General features: G+C 39.9%; 1 protein-coding gene across 1 annotated transcript; it reads right to left on the bottom strand.

Annotated features, from left to right (window-relative positions):
- On the bottom strand, positions 1-24,901 carry prima1 (proline rich membrane anchor 1). The gene is made up of 4 exons (XM_030772857.1): positions 24,750-24,901; positions 23,355-23,505; positions 9,218-9,350; positions 1-181 (listed from the first exon to the last, which is right to left on the bottom strand). The coding sequence occupies exons 1-4, from the start codon at positions 24,840-24,842 to the stop codon at positions 79-81; spliced, it is 480 nt and encodes a 159-aa protein (XP_030628717.1). The 5' UTR covers positions 24,843-24,901; the 3' UTR covers positions 1-78.
- Between the last annotated feature and the right edge of the window lie 955 nt (positions 24,902-25,856).

The following is a 25,856-nucleotide window of genomic DNA, read 5'->3' as shown; positions in this document are numbered from 1 at the left end:
TTCCCAAGCCGTGTGAGGCCAAGGAGGTGGTGTTGAGGGAAAATGGCCATGATTCTGTGCCTTGCTCTTGATTAGACTTTATACCCCAGTGTTGTTGGTCTCAACAACCTGTTGCTTGCTGCGAGAGCTCATGGCATACTCCCCTCGACTTGTTCCATTCTCCTCTTTCCTTAGTGGTTTCCTGAAACATGAAAAAATTTCAGATTACAACATCTGGTGGGTTTTTTGACCAGTTGACCTCTAAAATTAGCTAGCTTGGATTATTCATGCTGGCTTGCTTTAAAAATTTAATTTGTTGAGTGAGGTACTGTTTGTTGGTGAAACTGACTGACACTTAGCTATTCACAGCATCTTTCATCTGTATCTATATCTATATCTGTATCTACCGTAAATTCCCAAATAGTGGCCGGGTCTCAAATTATACCCGGGGGTGCTGCCTGTTTGGGCAAATAAAGGCCGGTTCCAAATATCGGGTAAAATAAATAAATAAATAAACAAAAAAAAATTTACAAAAAAATTAATTACAGAAAGGATCAGGTGGTAAATTCATGAAAGAAGTATTATAGTTACTCAAAGAAAATGTTTATTATTCGAAATGTTGAAATGTTTAAATGCCTTCTCTACAAAGCCAGTAGCCAGCTACAAACAGTCTGACAACTGACAACAAACTGCTAACAGACAACAAACATAGCTTACCTTATCTAGCTTGGCTGAGTAAATGTAAACGTAAGGGGAAGGCTTTTCTTAATAAAGAGAAGCATTTCTGCTCTCTCACACATAAGCCGGTTTCTTCTCTCATTAACAGTCTGAGAAGCTGCGCTGAAGAGTCGTTCATTCTCAACACTAGTGCATGGCGCTAATAGAAATTTCCGCGCTGTGGAAGCCAGAGGAGGGAATTGGTCTGCATTGCTTCTCCAGTACTCTAGGATGACGATTCTTTAAATGTTTTATGAAATTGCTTGTATTGTAGTCCTTAGTATTTGTGCCTCCACTTGAAATGGTTGTGTTACAAAAAAGTTTGAAGAAATTCCAAATAGCTGACATGATTCCAAGTTTGATTGCAAAACTTACACTTTCGCGGCAAGATTACAGGCTACATCATTATATGTCAGTGTACTCGTAATTGGAAGCATTAAATTATGATGACGATACCAAATAGCCTACGAGTGTTTACCATGCTGTATTGGCCCTATATGAGCACCAATGAGTAGTATCAGTGCATTACTAAAATACACTAAAAAAGGACAAATCATATATAATGACCTGTCTCTAATAATAGCCTGTCTCAGACAAAGACCTGGTTCTTTCTTCAGTTGAGGTAAATAAAGGCCCCGGCCACTATTTGAGAATTTATGGTATCTGTATCTATATATATTCTCCACCACTGTTTAGACACCTGAAGTCTTAAAATATTAACCTAGCACTTAGGTCAATGGAATTACATCCATCATAGTCCAATGTACAAAGCTAGCAGGGTGCTACATTAATACTAGAAAAAACAGATGGAACACTGCTTCTCAGGTCTAGTAAAATTCTGTTTCTTGGGTAATCTTCAGAACTCATGAAAAAAAGAGCACTGAGACAAGCACTGGCACAAGTAACATATAGTAAGAAAATTTCCTCAACTGGAAGATTTATTCAGTTTTCCCCATGATTTCCAAGATCTATGAAATAGAACAAGAGGGACATGACATCATCTGTCCTTTAAAAAGACTATGTGTCCTGTTGCTTCTTCTTGGAGGTCAGATATTCAGAAATGTTCTTGGTTGTCCCAAGACTACACACACTCAGCCAATGTACACATTCACTGTCCACCCTATCAGAAACACCTACCTTTGACTACATTCATGGGCCACTTTATGAGAAATTCATATCTAACAGGTACACTTTACAGAGTTACAATTACAGACTGTAACCCATCTGCTGGCATGGACAGTTTAACAGCCATCCTCTATCCCTTCATCAAAGGCCAGTTTTTGAGCACTGTAGTTGCTGTTGAATGGATATTATTTGGGTGGCAGACCATTCTCATCACAGCGGTGACACTGACATGGTAGCGGCATGGTAGGGAGTGTCACGCTAGTATGAGTGTATCAGGCACAGCTTGGGGTATTTCCAAAATGTCACTGCTCTGTTGAGAGTGCTCCTCCCACCAAAAATGTCCAGCCAACAACGATACTGTGGCCAGAAACTGACCCTTCTTAAAGGGCTAAAGGAAGGTTATCAGCAATTGTGCTCTGGCAACAGATGGCCCAACGTCTCTGACTACAAACCAACAAGGTGTACCTCCAAGATAGGTGTTTCCCATAAAATAGCTGGTGAGCATGGATTGAAAAAGCACTCTTTGAAGATCAAATTTACGGTTGGATGATCAAAAACAAAAGTCAAAAAAATGAACTGTAAAGGTCAATAAGAAAGATTAAAGGGCCATCTTCAATGGTGCTGTGTATCAGGCATACAGATACTCTTGACAAAATGACGTCGGGAGATTAAACCCTGAGGTCCTCATACACATTAAGAAAATATTTAGGGCTAGTTGTTTCCATCTGTCGTGATGAAAACAATCTTTCTCCCATGAGAAGGGCTGACGGGACTATCCGCATCCTCCACTGTGACCATCTGTCATCACATGCTGTGAGAGCCCCCAGGGCTACTGGGCTTTCCTTTAAAAACATTCTCTCCCCTGCTATTTGAGGCAAAAACACTTAAAAAGTTATATTAATCTCCCCTGCCTCTATTTTTACAGAGGATGTGTTTCACGGCAACTTTGTGCTTCGCGTGGAGATATCCTGCGAGCTCAATGCCCTCTCTGTACACTGTTAAGTTTATGTAATATATCAGACAGGACTCAAAAATTACAAAGTACTTTAGCGACTTTAGTTACGTTTGCTGTTGGCTTTTCCTAGTATAATCTAAAGCAACACCTGAGTAAGGCCATAAACACTGATCTTCTAATTAGATCTCCAACAGGGCTCCATTGAAACCATTTATCTGCCGCCAGGGCCAGCTGCTTGACCTTTCCTCTGGGGTTAACGCACACATTCTCCAGGGAAAGACGGACAAAATATCTCACAGACAAAAAGCTGATGAAGAACATGATAAAACGTGGTGGACAATGTTTGTAAAACAAACCCTGTTTACAAATACACTTTTCATTTTGTGTAAGCATTTATAAATCATGTACAAGTACTTGTAATCTGCAGAGAGAGGGAAATCATTGATTTTGTTGGTCTTGACTGATGCTAAAGCAACTCAAGTGTTTCAGTCTCCTTTCTTGAATGCCTAAATCAGCAAGGATTAATGCCTCTCTGCTGGAAAGTTATGTTTTGTGCTCTTGTTTAATTAACTGCACTTAAAACTACACAGCTATGTACTGTAATGTAACAAATCTATGAAGAGTTTTTTGTGGCCCCAGTTTTACAGTCCAATGGCAAATAGGGCGGTCTCTTTAGTAGCACTATAAATATAACAATGCTTTTAATAATGCAAAACTGGTGCGTAAAGTAGTGTGATAACTTCTAATTCTCTGAAAAGTTTATTATATAAACAATCTAAATGTAAACATAAGTAAAGGAAAACACGTGCGCCGTGCACTGCTTGGCATAAATTTAAGGATTAATCCCTTATAACACATTGTATGATTAATGTAGAACTAATTCATGATTACATCATGGGCATAAAAACAAAATTAAAACTGCAGAGATGGTGTCCGGTTTACCCATTGTGAGCCAGACTCTGAGCTGGCCTGCGTAACCTCTGTGTAAGCCAGCTCCTCTCTGTGTTAATTATTCATGTGGGATTCACACATCCCCCCACAATGATGTCACAGTTCAAATGGTAGTGGCCCATACCTGTTCAGTCGTGATTATTGTCCCATTTAAAAAGAATCTTAAGCAAATGACAGACAAGGTTCTGTGGAAGTCTTATTTTCTTATAGGCAATTATGTGCACTGAAAGCAGCAACAATATTTAGAGATTCTGAAATAGATTCACAGACCGCAAACCACAGCAAGACCTTTATCTCTATTAATGAGCAAATTGTAAGAACTAAACTAGAACTAAAAAGTGTAGCTGTTATACTAGAATAATTCATAAAAATGAAAAGTTCAGCAAAGTCACAGAAAAAGTTGGGAACATTTTTTTTTAAGTTAGCTGGATTTATGAGATATTCAGGAACCCTTATGTTCACCTCCTAGGAAAAAAACGATCTCATGGTTTAACTATACAGTCACATTCCCTTTATATTCCTTTAAACCTTTCTTTTGTTTGAATAGTTATATCCCTTCCAATGTGCTGCCAAGGCCCAAAAAGTTGACATCGCAACGTTTATGCGTATAGCAGCGATGGATTTTATTCTCCTAAAATCAGTTTAAGAACTGAGATTTGAGCTGTATTGTCACCCACCTCTAGAATTTTGTTGATTTTGTTTTCTGTCTGTTCTACACAAACAACGAACTATCTATAAACCATTCAAAGAGCACGCCAGGTTACCTCCTCTACGCATGCTGGGTTATCACACTCCTCCGTGCAGAGAAACCTCTTCATTGAGAAGAGGCCAAAAATACCCCGTCAGACCTAAAAACAAACCGCAGCCTTGGAGGCTTCCTCACATCCCAGCCATGGTCTGGACCTTCAATAATACATGCTGAATAGTACACACGGCAGGTGGCTACACAATACATCACAGGTTAACATGAATATTTCATAAAAAGGCTCTTTGGAAACCAAAGTGTGTACAGTCCCATCGAGACCAGTGTGCTGAAACTGTCTCTGCTAAATTTAAGGCATGTGCTGAGATTGAAGGAGAATGCAAAACACAGAACAATCTTAATAACACTGTAGTCAGTATCAAGCCACTCTTTTACGTTAGAACACAGCATCAGAATTCATGGACCCAACCGCCCTGTCGGAATGATCTACTTTCCCATCCTCAGACCTGCTTGGCATTGTATATCCAGCATTAAAACAGAGGTCTACAGAGAAAACGTACATTCATGACAAAGGCTGCACATGGGAGTAACTGAGGCCATTTTTCACTGCTGTAAATGTCCTGTGAAATGTCCTGTTTGTGTTTGTACGAGTTAAGGATGTTTTCGTTTACTCTGTAAACATTTACAAAAATTTAAAAAACATAAACCTTAAAATAAAAAGGTTTTATGTTAAATGTTCCACTAAAACAATTTTTGGCAAAGTATTTTTTTCCCCATCTCATTGCTTCAAACATTATTGAGGAAAACTGGGTGCAAGGCAGTGTCCAAACACCCATCCCCATAAAGCTTGCAATCTGAAATGTCACTGAACTGGGACCACATCACACATTAATAAAATTCCTTTAGTCCCAATACCTTCAACCCTATAAGAGAATATATTCTCTGTTATTAAATTTGTAGAATGCTACTCTTTCACACTAGCACCACTATTATTCTGATAATGTTCTTATTTAGTCACATAAAATGTCATAGTCTGATCAGTTTGCATTGTGCGGATAACATTATGTGCTGCATGAAGTATAATGCATGAATAGCCTATTAATGTCAACCATAGAAGATAAACCAGACAAACAGATTGAATAAATTGACTAGTTAGTGTGAAGGTGAGACTAAATACATGGTGGAAATCTAATATGCAAAGAAGAATTTTCTTTTTTTTATACTGACCAACTGAAATTATATATTTTTTTAAAATTATCATTAATATTTCAATGTTGAACATCCTCTGTATCAGTCATTCATGTTGCCCAAGGCAAGAACTGCCTCCTCCAACGCCTATCTCCAGTGCTTTATGATAAATGACTTGCAGTATAAAGCTAGCACTTAATAAAATGCAAAAACAGCAATCAAACCTCCCTGTGTTGAACGGGAGACAATGTCTATCAGAAACCCCCACCTCACCCCACCCTCTGATGCCTACAGTCTCTCTCTCTCTCTCTCTCTCTCTCTCTCTCTGAGTCCATGGCAATGACCTGTCTTATTTGAATAGGGAAAGCCCAGTGCCGGGGTGCTGCAGTGCTATAAATAAACCAAGCCTTTCCTTCTCACAAACCCTTTCGTGCATTGTTATTGACAAAAGAAATACCAGGGAAGCATCCAATTACAGTATGCTTGGTTACAGAGAAACACCTCTGTGCGCAGACACTAACCAGACCATTACACTCCTTAGTCTCTCATTACAGCTCTCCATTTCTATTCATGATGTGGGAAATGTACTTTCTCTCTTTTGGGATGTGGCTTCACCTCTTCATGGTAATTCACGTTAATGTGCTAGGTAATATACAATTGTGGTAAACAGCAATACATCATCACTCAACAATACTGTTTAACAAAAAGTAGCATTGCATTTATTACCACCAATCTCATCACTGTCTCATACACTACAGTTATGCAAACAATGAGTGAAACATGATCTGCATTTGAAATGGTTCTAGCTTGACCTCATCCCCAAAAAGTTACTCTAGTCCACAGAGATGACTGTAACCTGTAATGACAGCATCTAACAGTACCGTAACTACATGCTCAGAGTGGAGTGAAAGAGGGGGAAAATTGAAGCTTTGTAACAAGTTACGTTTAGAAAAAAACAAAACACAATGCTGAAGACAGCAGTACAACCGGAGTGATGGCAGAGAATTCCTTAAGCACAAACAGAATCCAAATCTCTGTGACAGCAAAGATCACAAAGCGCTGCACTCTCTAAACCGACTCTGCTCTTCGCCTCTCCTTTCTGCTGAGCGGCCGTATTACAAAAACAGCTTTGTCTTTCCTCTCCACTGCCTTTAATTCCATTAAACTCATTAGGAAAAGCAACCCACACCAGGTTGCTTTAATGTGCGGAGGCAATAAAGCATTGAATGGTGTAACGATCAACATATTCAATGAGATGCCTTAATGTCTGTTCTAAGTGGCCTGGTTTTCAGATGCATATATCATTGGCTATAGCTAAATGATGATTTTGCATGCATATAAAGGGGGGCATTAAACACGCTTCTCGCCTCAGATTGGCCAGGCTAATTAGTGAGGAAATAGCTGCCAGCTGAGGTTCCCATAGGGGGTCTATTTATTTCCAACAAAATTCACGGGCAGAGGGAGAAACAGCACATTCCAAATTAATTCACTATGGCTAAATTAAATGAATCCAAATGTAGAAATAATAACAACTTCCTATTTAAGAATCCGTGGGGGGGGGGGGGGGGGGGGGGGGGGTGGTTCCCACAGATGCTATGAATAAACAATCTTTTTTTTTGGTGTGACACGTACATTTAAACCTCGGTTCACATTAGCGAAACATCACTGGACAGTCTCAGTTTAATTTGTCTAAAATGGTTGACAATACCACATACACCAGATCTGTCCAAAATACACTGTAGCTAATAGCAATAACTTCCATTATTTAGAGAACAGTAAATAATCTAAAAGGTTAAATATTGTAAACCAGCAGACAGTAAGAATCTTCAAGCTTCTCAGTTACTTCATCATTGCATGGCTCTTTGTCCTGCGTAGTACTTCTGCATGATCTCTCTACACGTATAACACGAGTTTTAACCAAAGCAACTTAAAATAAGTGCATCAATCAGATCACATTACCCCATAAGCAAAGATCACATGTAGATTAATTACCCTCAGTATCACGCTCCTGGAATTCTGTGACAATAAATGATAAATAAATAAACAAGAACCTGTGACATAGGGACAAGGTTAGTACAATTTTTTTGTGTGTGTGAAACAGAAAGGGAGGTTAGGCAGTGGGGGACAGGTGGGTTCTGAAATGGTGGGTTTTCAGTTTCCTGCGGAAGATGGCAAGAGATTCCACAGTCCTGACTGAGTGAGGAAGGTAGCAGTCGTTTCATTAGTCACTTAGTAGTCATTTCATATAGGACACAGAATATCATTTATTAGAGCTCTGGGACAATTTCATTTAAACTTTTTGACTTCTACAGACTTTTATCAACTCCACCTCAAGTGAAATGAAGACTTAAAAAGCATTAACATGATTTGAAACAAATTCTTAATAACTTTAGTAGAAGTCAATAGATTTGCACTACTTCAACAAAACTGCTAAAATTGTCACTGTTATGATTTCCTGGTAAGGCATCTTCCAGGTTTTTGGCACCTGGCAGAAATACAAGAAAGAAAGATTATTTTGATTATTACTATGATTATTTTGTACATGAGGTGTTTGTTTCCATTAAAAATGTACTGCTGATGTGAGTGTACAAAATGTGCCTGTTTGAGGAGGATCATCAACCTTCTTATGACCTTTGCATTTGAAAACTGAGTATCATTCAGGCCATCGAGTGACCATTTAATACTGAGTTGTGCACTGACAATTTCTGTCCAAAATATGTTATGCTGAATCCTAACAGATGTTGCAAGACAGACATCCATTTGCTATTATCAGCATCATTCAGTGCATATTTTTATCCAAAGAGGGTACACTTTACCAAAGTCATTTGACAGGTTAAATGTGTACTGAGTTAACTGTGAATGGGTAGCTAACTGAGGCTCACAAGCATTCCCTCGTTTTGTGGATAGAAACTTAATGACTGGCAAGTAAGCTGCACTGAGGTGTTGTGAGAGTTCAGGTTACTGTACATTAAGGGGGAACTTCACCCCCCCAAAAAAGTCTCAGTGCACTTTAGTCTCTTGTGCAAGTGATCTGGGCTGTCAAAGACCATTTCCCCATGTGCTCTTGATTTGACAGGCCTCTCTGCTGCTCGCCCGACAGGTTGTCACTGCTACCAGAACTCAAAAGCAGCTTTGACCTGACACCTTAAGCACTGCGGCTCCTTTCTCTTTTACCACGTTTTACCACAGAGGGTAGTAGCAACAACATGTGGTAAAACAAAGTCCAGTATGATCCAAAATTAATACCTGAGCTTGAATAAACATCATTGACTTAACCAGATTAGCTTTACCAATCAAATGAAAAAGTTTCCTCCATACTGTGGCCTTCTCCTATAAATAAAGTCTTAATTTTTTCAATAGGTATGCACTTTATTTTGATGGTTCTCCATGCTGAATTTGATATGTTTATAAGCTTATTATTACAGACTGGTATGTAAAAGTAACATATTTAACAGTGTAATATTCTGAAGGATGGTTGCCTTTCGAAGAATGTGAACCTGAAATTTTTCAGAGCTTACAGACCGCTGTCCTATACACTACGGTCCTCTATAATTGGTCTTTAAAATGTCAGTGAGAAAACCTAAGAGAAGAAGGCTTACCTTTTTATCGCCTTGTAACAGATGATGACTAGTAGGACTAAGAAGACCACTGACGCACAGCTCACAGATCCCAACACTAAAATCTCAATATCTTCCATCCAAGGCTTCTGAGTGGGTACACTGGTGGGGCTCACTGGAAGGAGTAAAAGAGAAATGAAAAACAGAGCAAACAAGGCTGAAACACAAAACAGGAGATATAAATAGAGTGGTGAGAAGATATATGCTCTAGTTTGTTGTAATGTCATGTTATTTTATGTAGAATGGGTTAAATATGTAAAGCATGGACACAACAACCTCAAGCCACGATGAATAGAGAATGAGAATGTTTTTTAAATGTCGTCTCGCATCCAAATCAAAAATCATCTGTCCAGAAGAGTGATATTTCCAGTTAACTCTATAGTACAGTATCTTCACAGTAGAATAACTCAGATCTATATTCTCTCATTCAGAGATACAAGACCTGCACTCACCTTTCACTATCAAAGATGAGGAAAGTACACAGACTGAGGCTATGATTTGTGATTACTCCAGCTTTAAAACCAAACTTTGATTAAAGGGCTCTAAGATGTTTATCTTACATCCTTGGACTTTGTTGTGGAAAGCGGAACTTTTCCATGAACTCCAGGTCACAGTTTCTTTTTTGTGAGTGAATTGTAAAGTGTGTGTTGAAGTCCTTGACAAAGCTTATTAAAGCTTACTACAGACAGATGGAGAAGGTCAAATGGACTAATAAAGGGAAAAAGAGAGATCCCACTAATAGAGAGGGAGATTCATTTCAAGGGGAAAGAAACTGTGTATGAATGTCATTTATAAACAGGTCCACAGCCTGACATCTCTCCTCAGTACTCACCGCACCACCTTAACTGGGCTGAACCTGCTCATCTTCCATTTTATCTGCATCTGCACCGTGACAATCACCAGATGGCTCTATGTTTTTCTCTGTCTTTCTCTCTCTCTCTCTCTCTCTCTCTCTCTCACCTACACACACACACACATACACTCATACACACACATACACACACACACACACACACACACACACACACACACACACACACACACATGCGCGCGCACGCACACTGAATTTTTCAAAAAATTCATTCCATTCCTGAGTACCACGACCTTAATACAAAGGAAAGCCAGATTTTACATCTGTTAATGTGGAGAACTACGAATAGAGGGAGAGAGAGAGAGAGAGAGAGAGAGATAAAGGGAAAGAGTGGAACAAGCAGAGAGATGACTATTTGTCAGCTGAACTCTGCCGTCACTCTCCATTTCATTTCTTGTCTGCACTAGGCAGTACTTACGAGCCCAGGAAAGAGCAAATTGCCACGCACAGTAACTGTCTTCTTGAATATGGTGTTGGCATCCATATATTAATATGGAGTGACTTGCACATATGTTTTCCTTTTGACAATGACCCTGAGCAAGGAGTGAAGTGAATTATCTTGTGTAATGAGGCAATTGTTTCTTTGGCTGTGGTCTGTGAGACTCAGCCCCTCCATAGCCTGTCCTCAGAAGACTCCTCACAGCCAGATGCTTCCATGCATGCTCTACCCACACCAAAAAATATGGCGGCCCCAAAAGATGGCCCGAGGGACCACGCAGCGTCTGGCTGGAGTGAACTCTGTAATTGGGCCATTGTACATCTCTGGGAAAGAGACATGCTACATGTTTGAGGTGAGGGGGTGGAGGGGGGGGGGTAGAAGAAGGGGAAAACTAGGATTACACACATTGCTCTTGTCAGTGGTTTTCTCGTGAGCACACACAAAAGCACACACACAAATGACTGTAACATGCATGGATGCAAATAGGTTGTCAGATTTCTAATGTCAGCTTTAAAATGAGCACTTCTGTGGAGGCATCTGCAATATATATATATATATATATATATATGTGTGTGTGTGTGTGTGTGTGTGTGTGTGTGTGTGTGCGTGTGTGTGTGTATATATATATATGGAGAGAGAGAGAGAGAGAGAGAGAGAGAGAGAGAGAGAGAGAGAGGGAGAAAACTTTAATAATCAATCACAGATGTAGATGTTTCTACCTAATAAACTCCAGATTTGCTTGTGGATATCATGCATTTATAGAAATGAAAAGAGAAATGTTTTTTTTTACCTGTCCATACTTAAACAGAGTAGCTTGTCATACTTAATTACATCTCATTTTGATAGCATCATCAACCTAATGTCCAGCTCATAAATCATACTTTAAATCTGATGTCTTTAAAAATGAAACCATCTATTTAGCATTGTAACTTTCTCCGCTGTTGTCTCTGCACAAGCTAAATTTACTAGCTATGTAACAGAAGTACAGCCTGAGAAAACACATCAGACGCATGAAGCTGAAAGTATTTACAAGTGTGGCTTTTATTGCTGTATCTCTGTCTGGACAATGACACTGACGTGCATAGCCACCTGGATAATGTTTCTCAAAGCAGCTCCTTAACCGTGTTTAAAATAATGAAAGACAATATACATTTTATTTTCAGAAAAAGGTTTTGCTAACTCTCCAAGTGTGCCTTCCCTAATATTTTGACAGACATTTCAGGAGAGATTTTAGCTTTAGTCTCTATTTCATATCCAGTTGTCATAGTAGCTAAAAGGTTCTACAATGAATAAATGTGATCATTTTGTAAACAACACTGATGTAATCCAACCTTACCATGTACCACAGCTTTCTACAGGCTAAAAACTGCTCAGTTCCACCATTTTCTGCTTCTGTCCAACAAATTTAGTTGATTAAGTCATATTTGCTTTATAATAAAGTATATTTGGGACACTTCTGTGAAATTGCAACAGCTTTCACCCTGTGAATGAAATAACTCAATGGATACATTGTGAAGCTACGAAACATAGGAAAGGTGATCCTTTCCCATTAACATGGTTCATACTCAATGTGAGCTCGCCCAAAGAGACATAGGAAAGCTTGTGTACAGGACCTGTGTACTTCAGAGTTTTCATTTCCTCACATTCACATACTAATGACAGCAAGTTCTTTGCCCTCTTTTGTAAACATCTCACTGTGTGTTCGTAGGGGGAGTGTAGTCTTTTCTCTTTATTTAAGAAGCAGCAAGGATCAGATGGTACTGCCATGATGGCAAAGGGAGAGAGCCAGGACTATTAGATTAGACTATTTTTATACCTGCACTGGAGGTTAATGGAGTTATAAGGCTCTGGATTGCTTGGACAAAACTGATTTCAAAATTAGAGGACTGATAGACCACAGGATATCAAAACAAATGCCTTGTTCTGAGCCAAGGTCGCTAAATGACTAACATTATGCAAGGCTGACCATACAAGACACAAAGGCAGAGGAATCTTAATGTAATTCCAACCTTCTTAATTACATTTAGAGTTCGGGATTTCTCCATAAGGATATTCAGCTGATGGGTTATGCTTGTGCTTTAGCCTTCCTTTTCACTCATTGTAAAATCTATGGTTGTTTTGTATTTGATGACCAGTACTGGGATTAATCTCATAGAAATTACAATCCGTATTATTTTTCATCAATTTCATAGTTTCACAGGAGACAACATGCTAAATGATAACTAAAGTACATCACAGAAGGAGAATCGTTCTCATGGCCGTGTTAGTGCAGATGTGACACAAAGTGAATCTATACTGTTGCCATGGTAGTGAGTAAGAGTGACAGTGCCCTGGGGCTTGGTGACCTGCCATTGAAGCCAGGCCTCAGAACCTTGCTCCACAAATGCACACTATACAGTGGATCACTAGACTGACAGAGTTGACATCAGCAAATCACTGCTATGGATGGTTGAAGGAGCTCAAATTTTTTGAATACGCCCCTCAGCTCCTAACAGAAAATCCTTTGGACTACCCTGAGAACAACACTCTTTGTCTAGCTCGAGTGAAATTTTCAAACAAAGGTAAAGGAGGGCTCTTCAGCAGGTTGCCAATGAGGATCCCAAATGACTGAGGGAGGGTGGAAAGGCACGATGGAAGAGACGTAGGCTCCCATCCCGTGGGTAGTTCATCCACACTCTCAACAATGCGTGGCAGAGCAAAGGTCAGTGCTGTGCCCGCGGCATAGCGACCTCCTCCCCCAGCCTGCAACTCTTAGTCATACTGAGGAGAATAAAAAACAGCAACCATATCATTGGGCAACTCCACATACTTGGGAGAAAGTGGAATTCCACTAAAAGCAAAGTGTAAAACACAGCAAATAAAAGCTGTGGTTGTATGTTGAATTTGGTCAGGTGTTGAGGCTGATGGATGGACGTTGCAATATGGGGTCTCTGGGAGACCTTCTAAAGTCTTCTTTAATTAAAGGTATAGGCTCACCAAAAGACATAGAGCTCATATCACAGGCAATTTATTTGAGTCTCTGTTACAAGATTTACAAAGTACAGAAGCACAGAGGTGAACTCTCCACTCCCTGCTGTATGTGACTTCATCTACTGAAATAGGAAAAGAGAGGCGCATATCTCTGCTTCACACTGAGAGTGGGAAATGGAATATTGAAGGACAAACTTCAGCATAGTCCTTGAAAAAAGTCAGAGGGTTTCTCTATTTAGGGATGAGCAGACATCATATGCCACGGAGATTGGGCTTTCAATTAACACAGAGTAAATCTTACCAGGGAGCACATCACACTTTATGAAATTAAGATCCTCTTGATTAATTAAAAACCTCTAAATGAAAGAAAGACCCCCCTGATGAAATGCAACACCTCCCAAAGAATGATTCCATTACATCCCTGAATACTGGGGATAGTTATCTGTGGATGAACACTAATATGCCCTTGGCATCATAAAAATTATCTCTGTTTATCCAAAGGGCAAATGAATATGGGTAATATAGACGTGCATGAAATTATTTTCATTTACATACAGACCTAAATTTTTGAGTCAAATTCTGTAAAATGTATTACATTAACCTCTCATTTAAGTCAACATACATATTCATGTATTCTTGACCCGGGACTTGAAGACTGACTGATACTGTTAAAAGAGAATTTAAATGCAAGTAGACTTTAAGAAAGCTAGTACAAAGCTCTGATTTAACTCTCAAACTTCAGGGAATGTTAAACTGAAAATACACAAGAACTCTGGTACAATGTTAGCCAAGATCCAGAAATGACCAAACATATTCAAGACCTTCAGTACTGATCAGTCAAGTTGATTATTAATATAGTGGTATGCATGCAGTGGGGCTGATGATAGAGGACTGATGATAACACAGACCTGGCACAGAGAATATCACTACAAAAACTCTTACATTAAGAGTGGCTGCCAGTCTTTTACTTCATCTTTCTTATTTTGTTCATATATAAAACTAGATGCCAGAAAAATGACCATAATTGCCAAACCTCGGCAACCAATTTACAATATAGTTATTTTAGTGTGGTTTTTTTTTTTTTAATTTATGCATTAATGTTTAGGAGAGGCATACACACACCCAAAAAAACATCACTCCACACAAAGTTATAATATGGTGAGTGGCCATTAAACATGACCGCAGCTAATAATTACATTTCAGCACCAATCTTTTGAATAACCAAGGACACACATGGACTAGTGGGAAAGCACAATGGTATATAGCCAATCCATTTATCACTCATAAACAAGCATTCCCTGACTGTCCTGGTTCTTAAAAAGTGGATTCCCTTCAGGACTCAGACAGCACCTTCACTTGTGTGAAGCCCAAAAAACATCCCAGTGGTTCCCTCCCTTGACATGTTTATGAGCAAGTGCATCACACGCCTGTCACGCAAGTGACACTCAAAGGCAAATGAGGGATGTAGACTGTCACTGATCGTATTGTTACTGTAAGACCTTCTGGCTCCAATTGTATGGGGTAAGACTGCCCAACGTCTGGCCAGGCAAAAAATGAAGCTTTCCCACCACTGGCTCTGGTCTTGAAAGTCTTTTTGACTGTTCCACAATCTATGCAGTTGTCCCTCTCCACAAAAGCCATGTCCAGAAGCAGTGGCCTGGAAGTTCCTTTTGACCAGCTAAACTGGTACTCCATTCATCTCAAACATCTGAGCTGAAATTTGCTATCTACTGAGTATTTGTGCATAACAAACAACCTGTAAACCTCTACATACCATCTTCAAACTAATGAGGCAAAGGAGGGCTTCAATCAGGTCCTCAAGAGGATGCCCAGGGAGGTGGATGATGAACAAGCACACATTATGGATCTGGTGAGTCAATATGTCCTTTTCACTGAGTCAGAGGTTTCATGACCTTCTGTACAGCAAACGTCCCAGGGAATCACTTGTCATTGCCACAGAAGCCTGCAAACAACGTTCATCTTCTTCTTTCAAGCTGGACTTTCAATGAATGCATCTGAGAGATAAAGGTGGTAACATGTGACATGTGTAGTACAGTTTCATTTAGAAGTAGACCGGCATGCCCAGCAGTATGCTCAGTGTTGGGCTCAGTTCTGTTCATTCCAGGTAAACCTATTCCAGCCTTGTTACAGTTTCATGGACTGTACATTTTTTTGCCATCTTGTAGGTCATCTTTACTGTGATGGATATGGTTGTCAACTACAACAACTTTGTCTTGGTTGGAAACTTGGCCAGTGGTGTACCACATCAATTTGAAGAAATGAATTGAGCCTCAAATGATGCAAGCACATAACAGGGAGGCCGCAGTGAGGCAGCCAAGCGGAAACCAGAGACAACCTTTCTCCACGCCAGAGACACCAGATATTCCTAACACCCAAATGCGCCTCAGGATATTTTTCTACTCCCCTTTTCTCCTCCTCTATGGTTTCCAATTGAGACACACACTCCTTTCAGTCCTCCCTCTACTGAGTCTCTAAAACTTGTTGCCAGGCCACTGAGGTGGAGTTTCAGCAAATAAGGCAACAGGGAGTCATCAAAATATCCATTAGCCCCTGGTGGAGTTCTACAGTAATGGCTTCCAATCCTGATGACACCCACTGGTTTTGCAGAGGCATGTTATCTGTGCTGCAAGGTTAACTGGGGCTTGCTGGACCTCCATGAGAAGAAAGAGGAGACCATAAAAAAGTCAGAGCCTAAACTGGGAATTACAGATATTTCAGCCCTAATTTCTCTTCTGTAGCTTCTCCACCAAATACCTGACCAAAGCCAGGCAGAGCGGGTGAGTTGCACAGAAGCCCATAACAAGTATACCCACAGTTCCATGTGGTACTCACCTCTGAAACTGTTCAGATTTTAGCCAACAGTTCAGTATCCATACCAGTGCCTCTGAGACAGGATCAGCGGCTGTACTGTGTCAGGGCTGTGTTGCCAGTGAACACCCCATTATATGTATCAGCCAGAATCTGACCCTGACCAAACTCAAGTACACTGCTGTGGAGAGGAAAGACATAGCAGGCAGGAGGATGGTTATTGAACTGTAATTCTGCATGACCTTTCCTTCTTGTTAAATACCATGTCCCTCTTCACTCAACAGCACAGGCCAAGGGCATTAACTCAAAAGTGTTAATGATAAATTCTAGCATCATGGTTTTGGACAACAAAGCAGCAAATCAAAAGTGGAAAAACAGAACTGTTGGACTACTTTTGGCTCTTGGGAGACTGTTAGCCATGAAATAGTTCACCGCACCATGTTTTGAAATACACGGTTCTGTGTCGATGTGATCACATGTCGCAAACTCCACATCATGACCCGAAAAGCACAAGAGCAATCTACAACAATGCATCCTGTCTCTCCTCTAACGTGCAAATGCCCTCAATTCACCACAGCTAGTACAGCACTTTCTCTGTTCTGTCTCTCTCTCATGTGTAAACAAACACCCTACCAAGGGCACTTCAAACAGTCCTCTGGGCTCAATGCATGTTGTTTTTCCAGTACTGTGTTTACAGCCAAAAGCTGGGGAAGAATTCGTGCGTTTCTGATCATGTGCGTCTTTGTTGTTTATGAACATAACATTGTCCTTCAGAAACGCATCGGCAGATTTTTCAAATAAGTCTCTTCTAAAGTCCTAGATGCAATACATTTTTTCTAACATGCCGTAAACATCTTTATTTTCAGGTTCGACATGGATGACAGGAAAGGCATATAACATTTCTCTGTGTGCGTGTGTGTGTGTGTGTGCGTGTGTGTGTGTGTGTGTGTGTGTGTGTATGGAGAGAGAGAGAGGTGAGTGTTGTGTGTTTTCTGGTATTCCATATGGCCATTATAATTCTTGTTAAGAGAGCGATGAGGGCTTAATTAAGTAAAATAGTCAGTAGGTATAAAATCAAACAAGTACAAAACTGTCCTGATTTGCTCTTACCAATGTTTCCTTCCTGGTTTCATCCTGGATACTTAAATATTAACAGTAACTTTTTATTGAGTCAGCTTTTGACGCCTTTTATTAGTAACTTTTTTTTGGACAATTTGAGAGTAGTTTCCTCATTAGAGAAAACCAGACCATTCTGGGAGTACCTACGTGGCAAGAAATCAATCTTTGTTGCAAAGTAGTCAATGTAGTAGGCTATGTATACTATGACTGGTATATGGACTCAACACAAGCCAGTCCTCTGCTGAGAGGTTTTGGGATTTTTTGCTCTCTCAGCTTAACCTAGCTGATTTCCTGGTGCAACTGCACAGCTCTCAGCCAGTAGCTGCCAATCTGTTGCTAGTGTTTCCCAATTATTAATGTCCTCTCAGGTTACTAAGGCTGGAGCTCAGCAATCGATGTTTGCCCTGTCAGCAGATTACCTTTATTATACATTATGTGTGTGTGTGTGTGTGTGTGTGTGTGAGAAGCAAGAACAGCACGAGGATTCAGCAAACTCTTTTTTGGCAGACAACGAGATCTGGACGTAGAAGTACATATACATATACATCTATAGTATGGCAGAAAAAGCAGGATAACTCTTAATGAAGCACATCACTGGCTTGTGAAGAAGCGGAGCCTCTTATTCCTTAGTGATACTGGCAAGTAAATGAGCTGTGCCATTTCAAATCTCTAACGGAGTCCTTTCCACTGCACCACTGAAAGATATACATTGGTTCAGTAAATATGAAACCATAATAACAGATATTACATAAGTTCCTGAACACATGGGAACGGATTACAGTGAGGAAATTCCAACTCTTTTTTTCCTCAGATGAAAGTAAGATAAACATGTAAACAGTAACAATGAATGGGCACAAAAAGAGGACACAGCTCCATGGGGGAGGCACAGTATAGTTAAAACGGAAGAAGCTGGACTGCAGGTTAGGAGTCTGTACTATTTAAGATCAGATATTTAGGACTGATGTCTACAGTCTAACTTTCCATAAATTGCATAAATTGTTGTTTTCAATGTATATAATTTGACAATGCACATGCTTCTCGGCAATTAAATTAAGTACCCTAAAGAACATCAGGAAGCTGATTCCAAAAGTGAGGAAAAATTAAAGAAATTTTTGCACTAATGTTCACGCCTCACTTGCTTCTAAAAGCAACCTCAAATGAACTAATCTGTAACCAACCATTCTCAAAACACGTCACAAAGTTAATTCATCTCCTCCATCTGTGGTAAACTGTAGAAATTTACATGATTTCGTTTGACACACCTGCAAGATGGCTGCTAGATAATATGCTTCAATGCCAAGACTCAACAATGAGCAGCAATAGTGCTGAAGGGAGCTTCTGGATTTAGTTGACAAAGGAAAGTCACTGATTAGATACGATGAGCTTAACCATGTCAAAGGCCTTTACTAGATCCAGCCTAAATGCAAAATTTAAACCAACAACTCACATTCAGCAAAGACATTATTGCTACACTGAGGGTGGTGTGCATGTTATGAGCCTGTGACTGTCATTTCCCTTCCTGATAACTTCAATGTTGTCATTTATCCATATGATTGTTTCTTTTTTTAATATTGTAGTAGAAAAAAAATCCTCAGTAAAAAGAAGAGAGTGATGATGCCCTTCCTCAACATACTGTCAGTAACGTTCAAGTGTGTCTAAGGTCATGACAATAGCTATAAATAGGACAAGTTTAATTACACATATGACTAGTATAACTGAAACATTTGACCGCTGAGGGTCATTTGATTTTTGCCTCAGAGACTTAAATATCAGTCCATGTTGATTTTTCATGAAAAACAGCATTTAGAGTACTGTGACCCTTTAACTTCTAGTATAAACACCATGGTTAGATGGGTCAATACAGGCAAAGCCTGGGAGTTGCTACCATAACAAAAGCATATACAAATATATATCAAGGGCAGTGAAGGAGAACTTTTATAAGCAGTCGTGACTACGTGATCAACAAATATGAAAAGTCTACAGGTCTTCAAATTTTGTGGAATCTATTGCTGGTCTTTACAGAGGCATCAGAGAGCAAAGATTTTTGGCTGATGCGACCACAGTTCTTATTCAACATACTGACTGTTATTCGGGTGTGTGCAAGTCATTTTAAATGCATGGTTAATCTAAAGGCAATTATAAGATAGGGGCCATTTTCAAAGGTAAACGTAGGCAGTCAGAAAAATCAAAGCTGTGTACATCTGCTGTGAAAAGGTGTCACAGAGGATACAAGTCATAGTTGCTACATATGTCGGTCAAATGTCACGTGAAACAATTTTATACTGACGAATGACTCCATTGTTTTTCCAATGCCATAACACAGTATATGTGAAAACCTGTAAAACCCATGTTTGGTTATGTGATATAATCGTTTTAAGACCTTTCAATACCTGTTATCGCTACGTACCAAATTACTCTAAAACTGTGCAAATATATATATATATGTGTGTGTGTGTGTGTGTGTATGTATATATGTGCGTGTGTATGTATATATATATATATATATATATATATATATATATATATATATACACACACACACACACATATATATATATATATATATATATATAACAAATCCACACAAAATCCAAATCATTAGGCCACTAAAGTGTAGCTGTAGAAGAGTTGCATTCTCGCTAGCATATGGACATCACTGAATGGTGTGGGCTAGGCTTACATTCTGCAAACCTAAACCACAAATATACACGGTCACTTACAATATTATATAACATGCTACAGCACCAAACTGCCGTGTTATGTTATCTTCTCTAATGCGAGACAATTTTCCACTTCTGACTTAGCAATTTTCCACTTTACCGCAGGTGAGGTACCAATGTCCTTTATACACATGTATGAATAATTCAAAGGCATAATGGATCGAAAAATTTCAGCAAACGGTTACAGCTGATAGAGAGATAAGATCCAAAATACAAATGCTCATGCATATCTCAAATTTATTTTGAGATCAAGCATCACCTGCAGCAGTATCACGGACTTATTTTATGGCAAAATGATTAAAAGATAGTGAGGGAAAAATGTCATGTGTTTTAGAGTATTATTGTGTGTGTGTGTGCGTGTGTGTGTGTAGACATATTTAACTTTGAAAACAAGTAATCCAATTTCTAACAGAAATGTTTAACTAATGCCAGCATTTTTAAAATTTACATAAAGAGGCACACACGCACATGCACACGCACACACACACACACACACATACAGAACATCTCCCTGAATAGTGCAGCAGTAGCTTTGCGTTTTTCTCCTCCATAACTTTGACAGACAGGAGGGGGAGTGGAGCCGACAGGCCCCCAGGGAGAAGCCTGACAAGCAGAGAGGAACACTTGTCAAATCAAAGCTCTGTGTGTTGTCCTGTTTTTCAAACACACATTTCATATTTCATCATTTATCAAAGACACAAACGACTCAGGTAAGAGGATTCTGTAAAAATGAATGAGAAATAAATATGACATGACTGATGATGATACATTTAAATTACTTTTATATTTGGCAATGAATAAATAAACGTCAGATCATTATGCAAGCAGAGAGTTAAAAAAAAAAAAAAAAAAAATTATCATCTAAGATCACTTCTTTAAGTCTAGGTAAATCTTGAACTAATAAAGCATTCCAGTGTTAAACATCTTCTGCATTTGTAGATGGTTATTATTGCTACTCCTACTGTCCAGCAGGTTACAATAACAACTCAAAACAAGACCCACTGCGCGAGCCAAGTCAGGCCATTCTTATATAACATCGTTCAGCTTGAATGAGGTCCTTTATCCCCAACTCCTGGTCCACACACATTTGCTAAGAAACCCTTTCTGTGGAGGTGGCTGACTTATCCATTTGTGCAGCCTGCCATATATGTCCTTTTTTGGACTTAGAGAAACGTGTTTCTTCTCCGAGAGCCGGAGAGTAATTTTGCCTAATCTACTTCCTCCCATCTACGTCCACAGCCTTCTGCTAAAAATACACCCAAATGGATCTAGTGATAAATTACTAAGAGTGCTTTGGTGACATTCAGGGTTAAATCAGTGTCATTGGTCTGTTTGCATGAGTCCACAGGCCAAAAAAAATATATATATATATGTGTGTGTATGTGTGTGCTCTCTGATGGCAACATACCCTCTTCTCTTGCTGCTGAACACTATATCTGGGTACCATTGCTGTGTTTTAGGAAACCTTGACCACATCAGCATGTTGTGTGATAAGTCAAGATGAAGTAATCTCTTTGAAGCATCTATGGATCTATAGAGTATCTACACACATGACAAGACACATTTCCTTATACTCACTCAGCTGTGTTTTAAATCTTTTCTGAGACTTTAAACACAGAGTAACCAAATTCAAACTTCATTTAAGCCTATTTTTTAGGTTGGCAGTGACGACTTAACAAAAGTTCAGACTAAGTGTCCTCTTCTCTGTGATAAGAGTCTTCTCTTTTTGAAGTCCTTTTCCCCCCACAGTGCATAAACCTTTTATCACACGCTCTCAATAAGAACAGGTGTGGGAGTTCTCATTAACCACAGTACTCTCATGAATATTATTAATAACTTTGTAAGACCATTCTAAGACCATTTTAACCCTGAAGCCAAAGCCTGCTGCCACCTACTACCAACTGCTTATCAAACGCCTCAGATTTAAATCCTAAGGAAATTAACCACCAAGTTATTTTTTGTCTCTCATGTTGTTTGGATAGGTCTCAGTGTTAGCCAGTCCCCAAACAGTTATATTTAAAGGGGGTTGGTCAGAGAAAGAGAAAAAGAGAGAGAAGATGAGAGAAAAAGTGAGTAAGCAAATAGGAGAGAGAGAGAGAGAGAGAGAGACAGAGAGAAAGAGAAGGAGAAAGAGGGAGAGAGAGAGAGAGACAGAGAGAGAAGGAGAGAGAGAGAGAGAGAGAGAGAGAGAGAGAGAGCAGCATGCCAGTGCTGGCACAATGAATATAAGCTATTAATACAAACTCTCCTCTGTCACACAATCACTTGTTTTTGTCTCTGTGATCCATTGCTCAATTTAAAGTGAAGGTTTAAAATGAAGGATCTCAAAACACATTAGGACAGATTGATGGCATCGTCCATCTTCCACCCCATGCTTGGGCTCTATTGATTGAACATTCCTCAACTCCTAAGCCCTGACTGCAGGCCCTGATGACACATTCAAAATATACACTTCCTGTAATGGAGTGGATTGAGCTGGGTGTCAATGGAAACAGCAGTCTATTTTATGGCCCTGTCCATTATTTCGGATAAGGGGGAATGAAAATGCTCTCAGCTCCCAAAATAATTAACTTTTAATGCTTTCCTAAATTCTATTGCTAGGCCAACTTATTTAAATGAATATCAAAGAACACAACAAAAATTCTCCTTTGTGTGTATGTGTGTGTGTGTGTGTGTGTGTGTGTGTGTGTGTGTGTGTGTGTGTGTGTGTGTGACCACCCCAAGTGATCTGCAGCCCAGAGCCAAGCTGATGAATGGTGTTACGTTCTGATCACTTAATAAAAGTGGATCAGAACCTCTATTAAGAACAAACACACCACACAATGAAACAACACAAATGAGCAAGCAGATTCACTGTACACTCAGCATATATCAACCTACGACTATTAAGATACTTGCCTGTAAATTCAACTTCAAACTGGACAGTTTGGGGTGTTTCACAACCTAAGTAAAAATATGCTAATATAAGTGCATTGAAAAACTCAAGTGAGTTTGAAACCATACTGCCCACGTATTGATACATCTCAAGCAATATCTACATCAGTTGTCATGATTTGAACTGGCTTTGAAGCTAAAAATATTTCAATGACAAATTCACACAATCATCCACTATCAACTGAAAACATGTGGAAAGAAGTGCATTAGAGGCTAGGGTGAAAGAAAGACACTTACCAGATGGGATCAGTAGTCTTGGGGGAGGTGGAGGCGGGGGTGGGGGCGGTAAGGGTGGATATGGTCTGCATTGACAAGGCAGCTGGCAGCTCCCATCCACTGTTTTGGGAAGAGTCTGTGAGCATGACCTCTGGAATTCTCCCTGCACCAGCTAAAAAACAGAGGAAGAACCCAAAATGGTGTCATAAAGACAGTAGCACCATACACATCTATTCTGCATTTTTCACTGTGTTAGAAGTCAATCCCTGATCACCGAATATTGGTTTAAGCTTTAGCAGAAGCAGAAGCAGAAGGGGTGTGGTATTTTGTGTGTGACAGTAAAACATGAATCGGAAGTATTTTCTCAGGTCTCCTCAAAAAGCCCCCATACACACTGAGGTTTATACAGCCCAGACTGGCCGTGCTTCAGTCTCTGTTTTGTTAGCAACAGAGACATCTAACCTCTCCCTTGCACCTGATCCCTGCAGGAACTCCTTCTTACTAGCTATGGACTGTAACTATAATGAGGCTCTGCCTGCCACTAAAGAGGAGAATGAGAGCACGTAGAGGCTGAAATCTCCCCAGTGAGAGAACAAACCCCCACACAGGGAACCCTGGAGCTCCACTGAGGAGTACTGCAGGGTGAACTGTGACTCCACCTATCCACGAGCGGCAGAGAGGAACCGTGGAGATCCCACAGTCCATATCTCCAAAGTACTTAACACTAGCACTGCAACTATTGCTATACCTACTACTAGGGCTACTGTTATGCTAATTATAGTAAACCTAAAGTGTTGGTCCACTTTTATTTCTCACCTCAGTCTTAATCCAGTATAAATACTGCTTGGCTGCAATGGGTAAACTTATGTTCATTGACAACTTGACTAAAGGACTGAAAGATAAGTCTGACTGATAGACAATTTTAAGGCGAACAGTTACTTTTGCATAGGTTAAGCCCCTTATACTGTGGACCATCGATTACAGACTGCCAGGTAATCATTTTCTGCATCCTTGTTAAACTCTGATAATACTGATTCACAATCACACACTTCAGCTTTTCAGTAGACACATGTCCGACACATGTCACACTTCTGAATATGAAGTGTGACCATCATACACTCAGTTAATAAGAACGATGTGGATGAACAAAATAAAAGTCTGACCTTCAGTAACCTTTGGACGTGTAATCTTTTGCAGTCACTATCCCACATTAGACAATTCGCAGAAAAAACGCAGACAGACATGCTAAGACACTTGAAATGAGCTGCAGCTGCTAAAATAAGAAAAGTGTCGGTCCTCATGCGCGTGCTGTACCACTACTACAACTGAAGCTAGCGAAGTCAAAAGTGTCTTCGGATAGAGTCGTATAAGTAACGGCATTCTGTCTGCTAAAACACATAACAATAAAAAGCCTACCTGAAATAACAGGAGAACAAGTGATAGACTGCAGTGGTTAAAAACAAAAGGCAAAATCCCAAAGCTGTGCGACGCTATATTTTGGATAAACATTCCTTCCTCGTCTCTTCACAGTCCACCTGACGCGGTGACAACTGTAAGGCGCATACAATACGTTTATTTTTAAAAACTTAATCCAGTCTTCCTTGCTGAACCTTGTCGATTTTTTCTCGGCTTTTCCAAAAATGACCTCGGCCACATTCTTGTCCATGTATCAGAAAAACTGGTGGCATGGAACCGCTTGAGGAGACATCCGCGCACAAGGTCCCTGCTTGTAGTCAGTGAAGTTGGAGATCCACTGCGCTACGGTAAGGTGCGTGCGGCTTGGTGTCCAGAGTTGTTAACTAAAGTTCTCCAGTACAGTGGCGTGGGGTGTGATGATGTCGATATGATCATCGGCTCTAAATTCATCTCTCGTGGCGCATATGATAGGATGCAGTCATTCACGGGGACACAAAAGTTATTGGTCTACAAAATGGTGCAACTCCTATTCAGCAGTTAAGGGCACTCTGAAACGTGAATTCCTAGTAAGCACTTAGGTTCCTCACAAGTCTCCGAATCAAGTGTATTGAGGAGTGTCTCAAAAAGCCAGTTCAGACCATTGTATTCTTGTTACATTTAGTCCGAGAACACCTGAGGTAATAACGCGCAATACAACTACGTTCTGTCAAATACTGTAATTTTGAGGTATTACCCATGTATTTCACCGACTAAAGCCAAATTTAAGCCCATATTTTGCCCTCAGATAGGTTAGCAAAGGAAATCAGTCGACGCGACGCATGTGTAGGTTAAAGGAGGATTCACAGCCTTCTACTAGTGTTGTTTGGGTAGGTCAACCCGCTAGTCAGTCAGTGAACACTGAGAGCGATAGATATGTCCAATAGAAAGAGAGCGAGAGGGAACGAGAGAGAGAGCGCGCCAGAGAGGGAGAGAGAGAGAGAGAGACTGATGAATGTTATTCGACATTACTGCAGACTGAGCTTGTTGAAAGCAGACTGTTTTCTCGTTATAAACTATGGTGCCCTTTATTGTCAGCAGTTCTAAAACCAGTTCATTCAGAGCGACGAA

Source organism: Chanos chanos, chromosome 4 (assembly GCF_902362185.1).
Source record: "Chanos chanos chromosome 4, fChaCha1.1, whole genome shotgun sequence".
Lineage (NCBI taxonomy): Eukaryota > Metazoa > Chordata > Actinopteri > Gonorynchiformes > Chanidae > Chanos > Chanos chanos.
The sequence above is the reverse complement of the archived record's forward strand: the minus strand, read 5'-3'. Positions and strand labels throughout refer to the sequence as shown.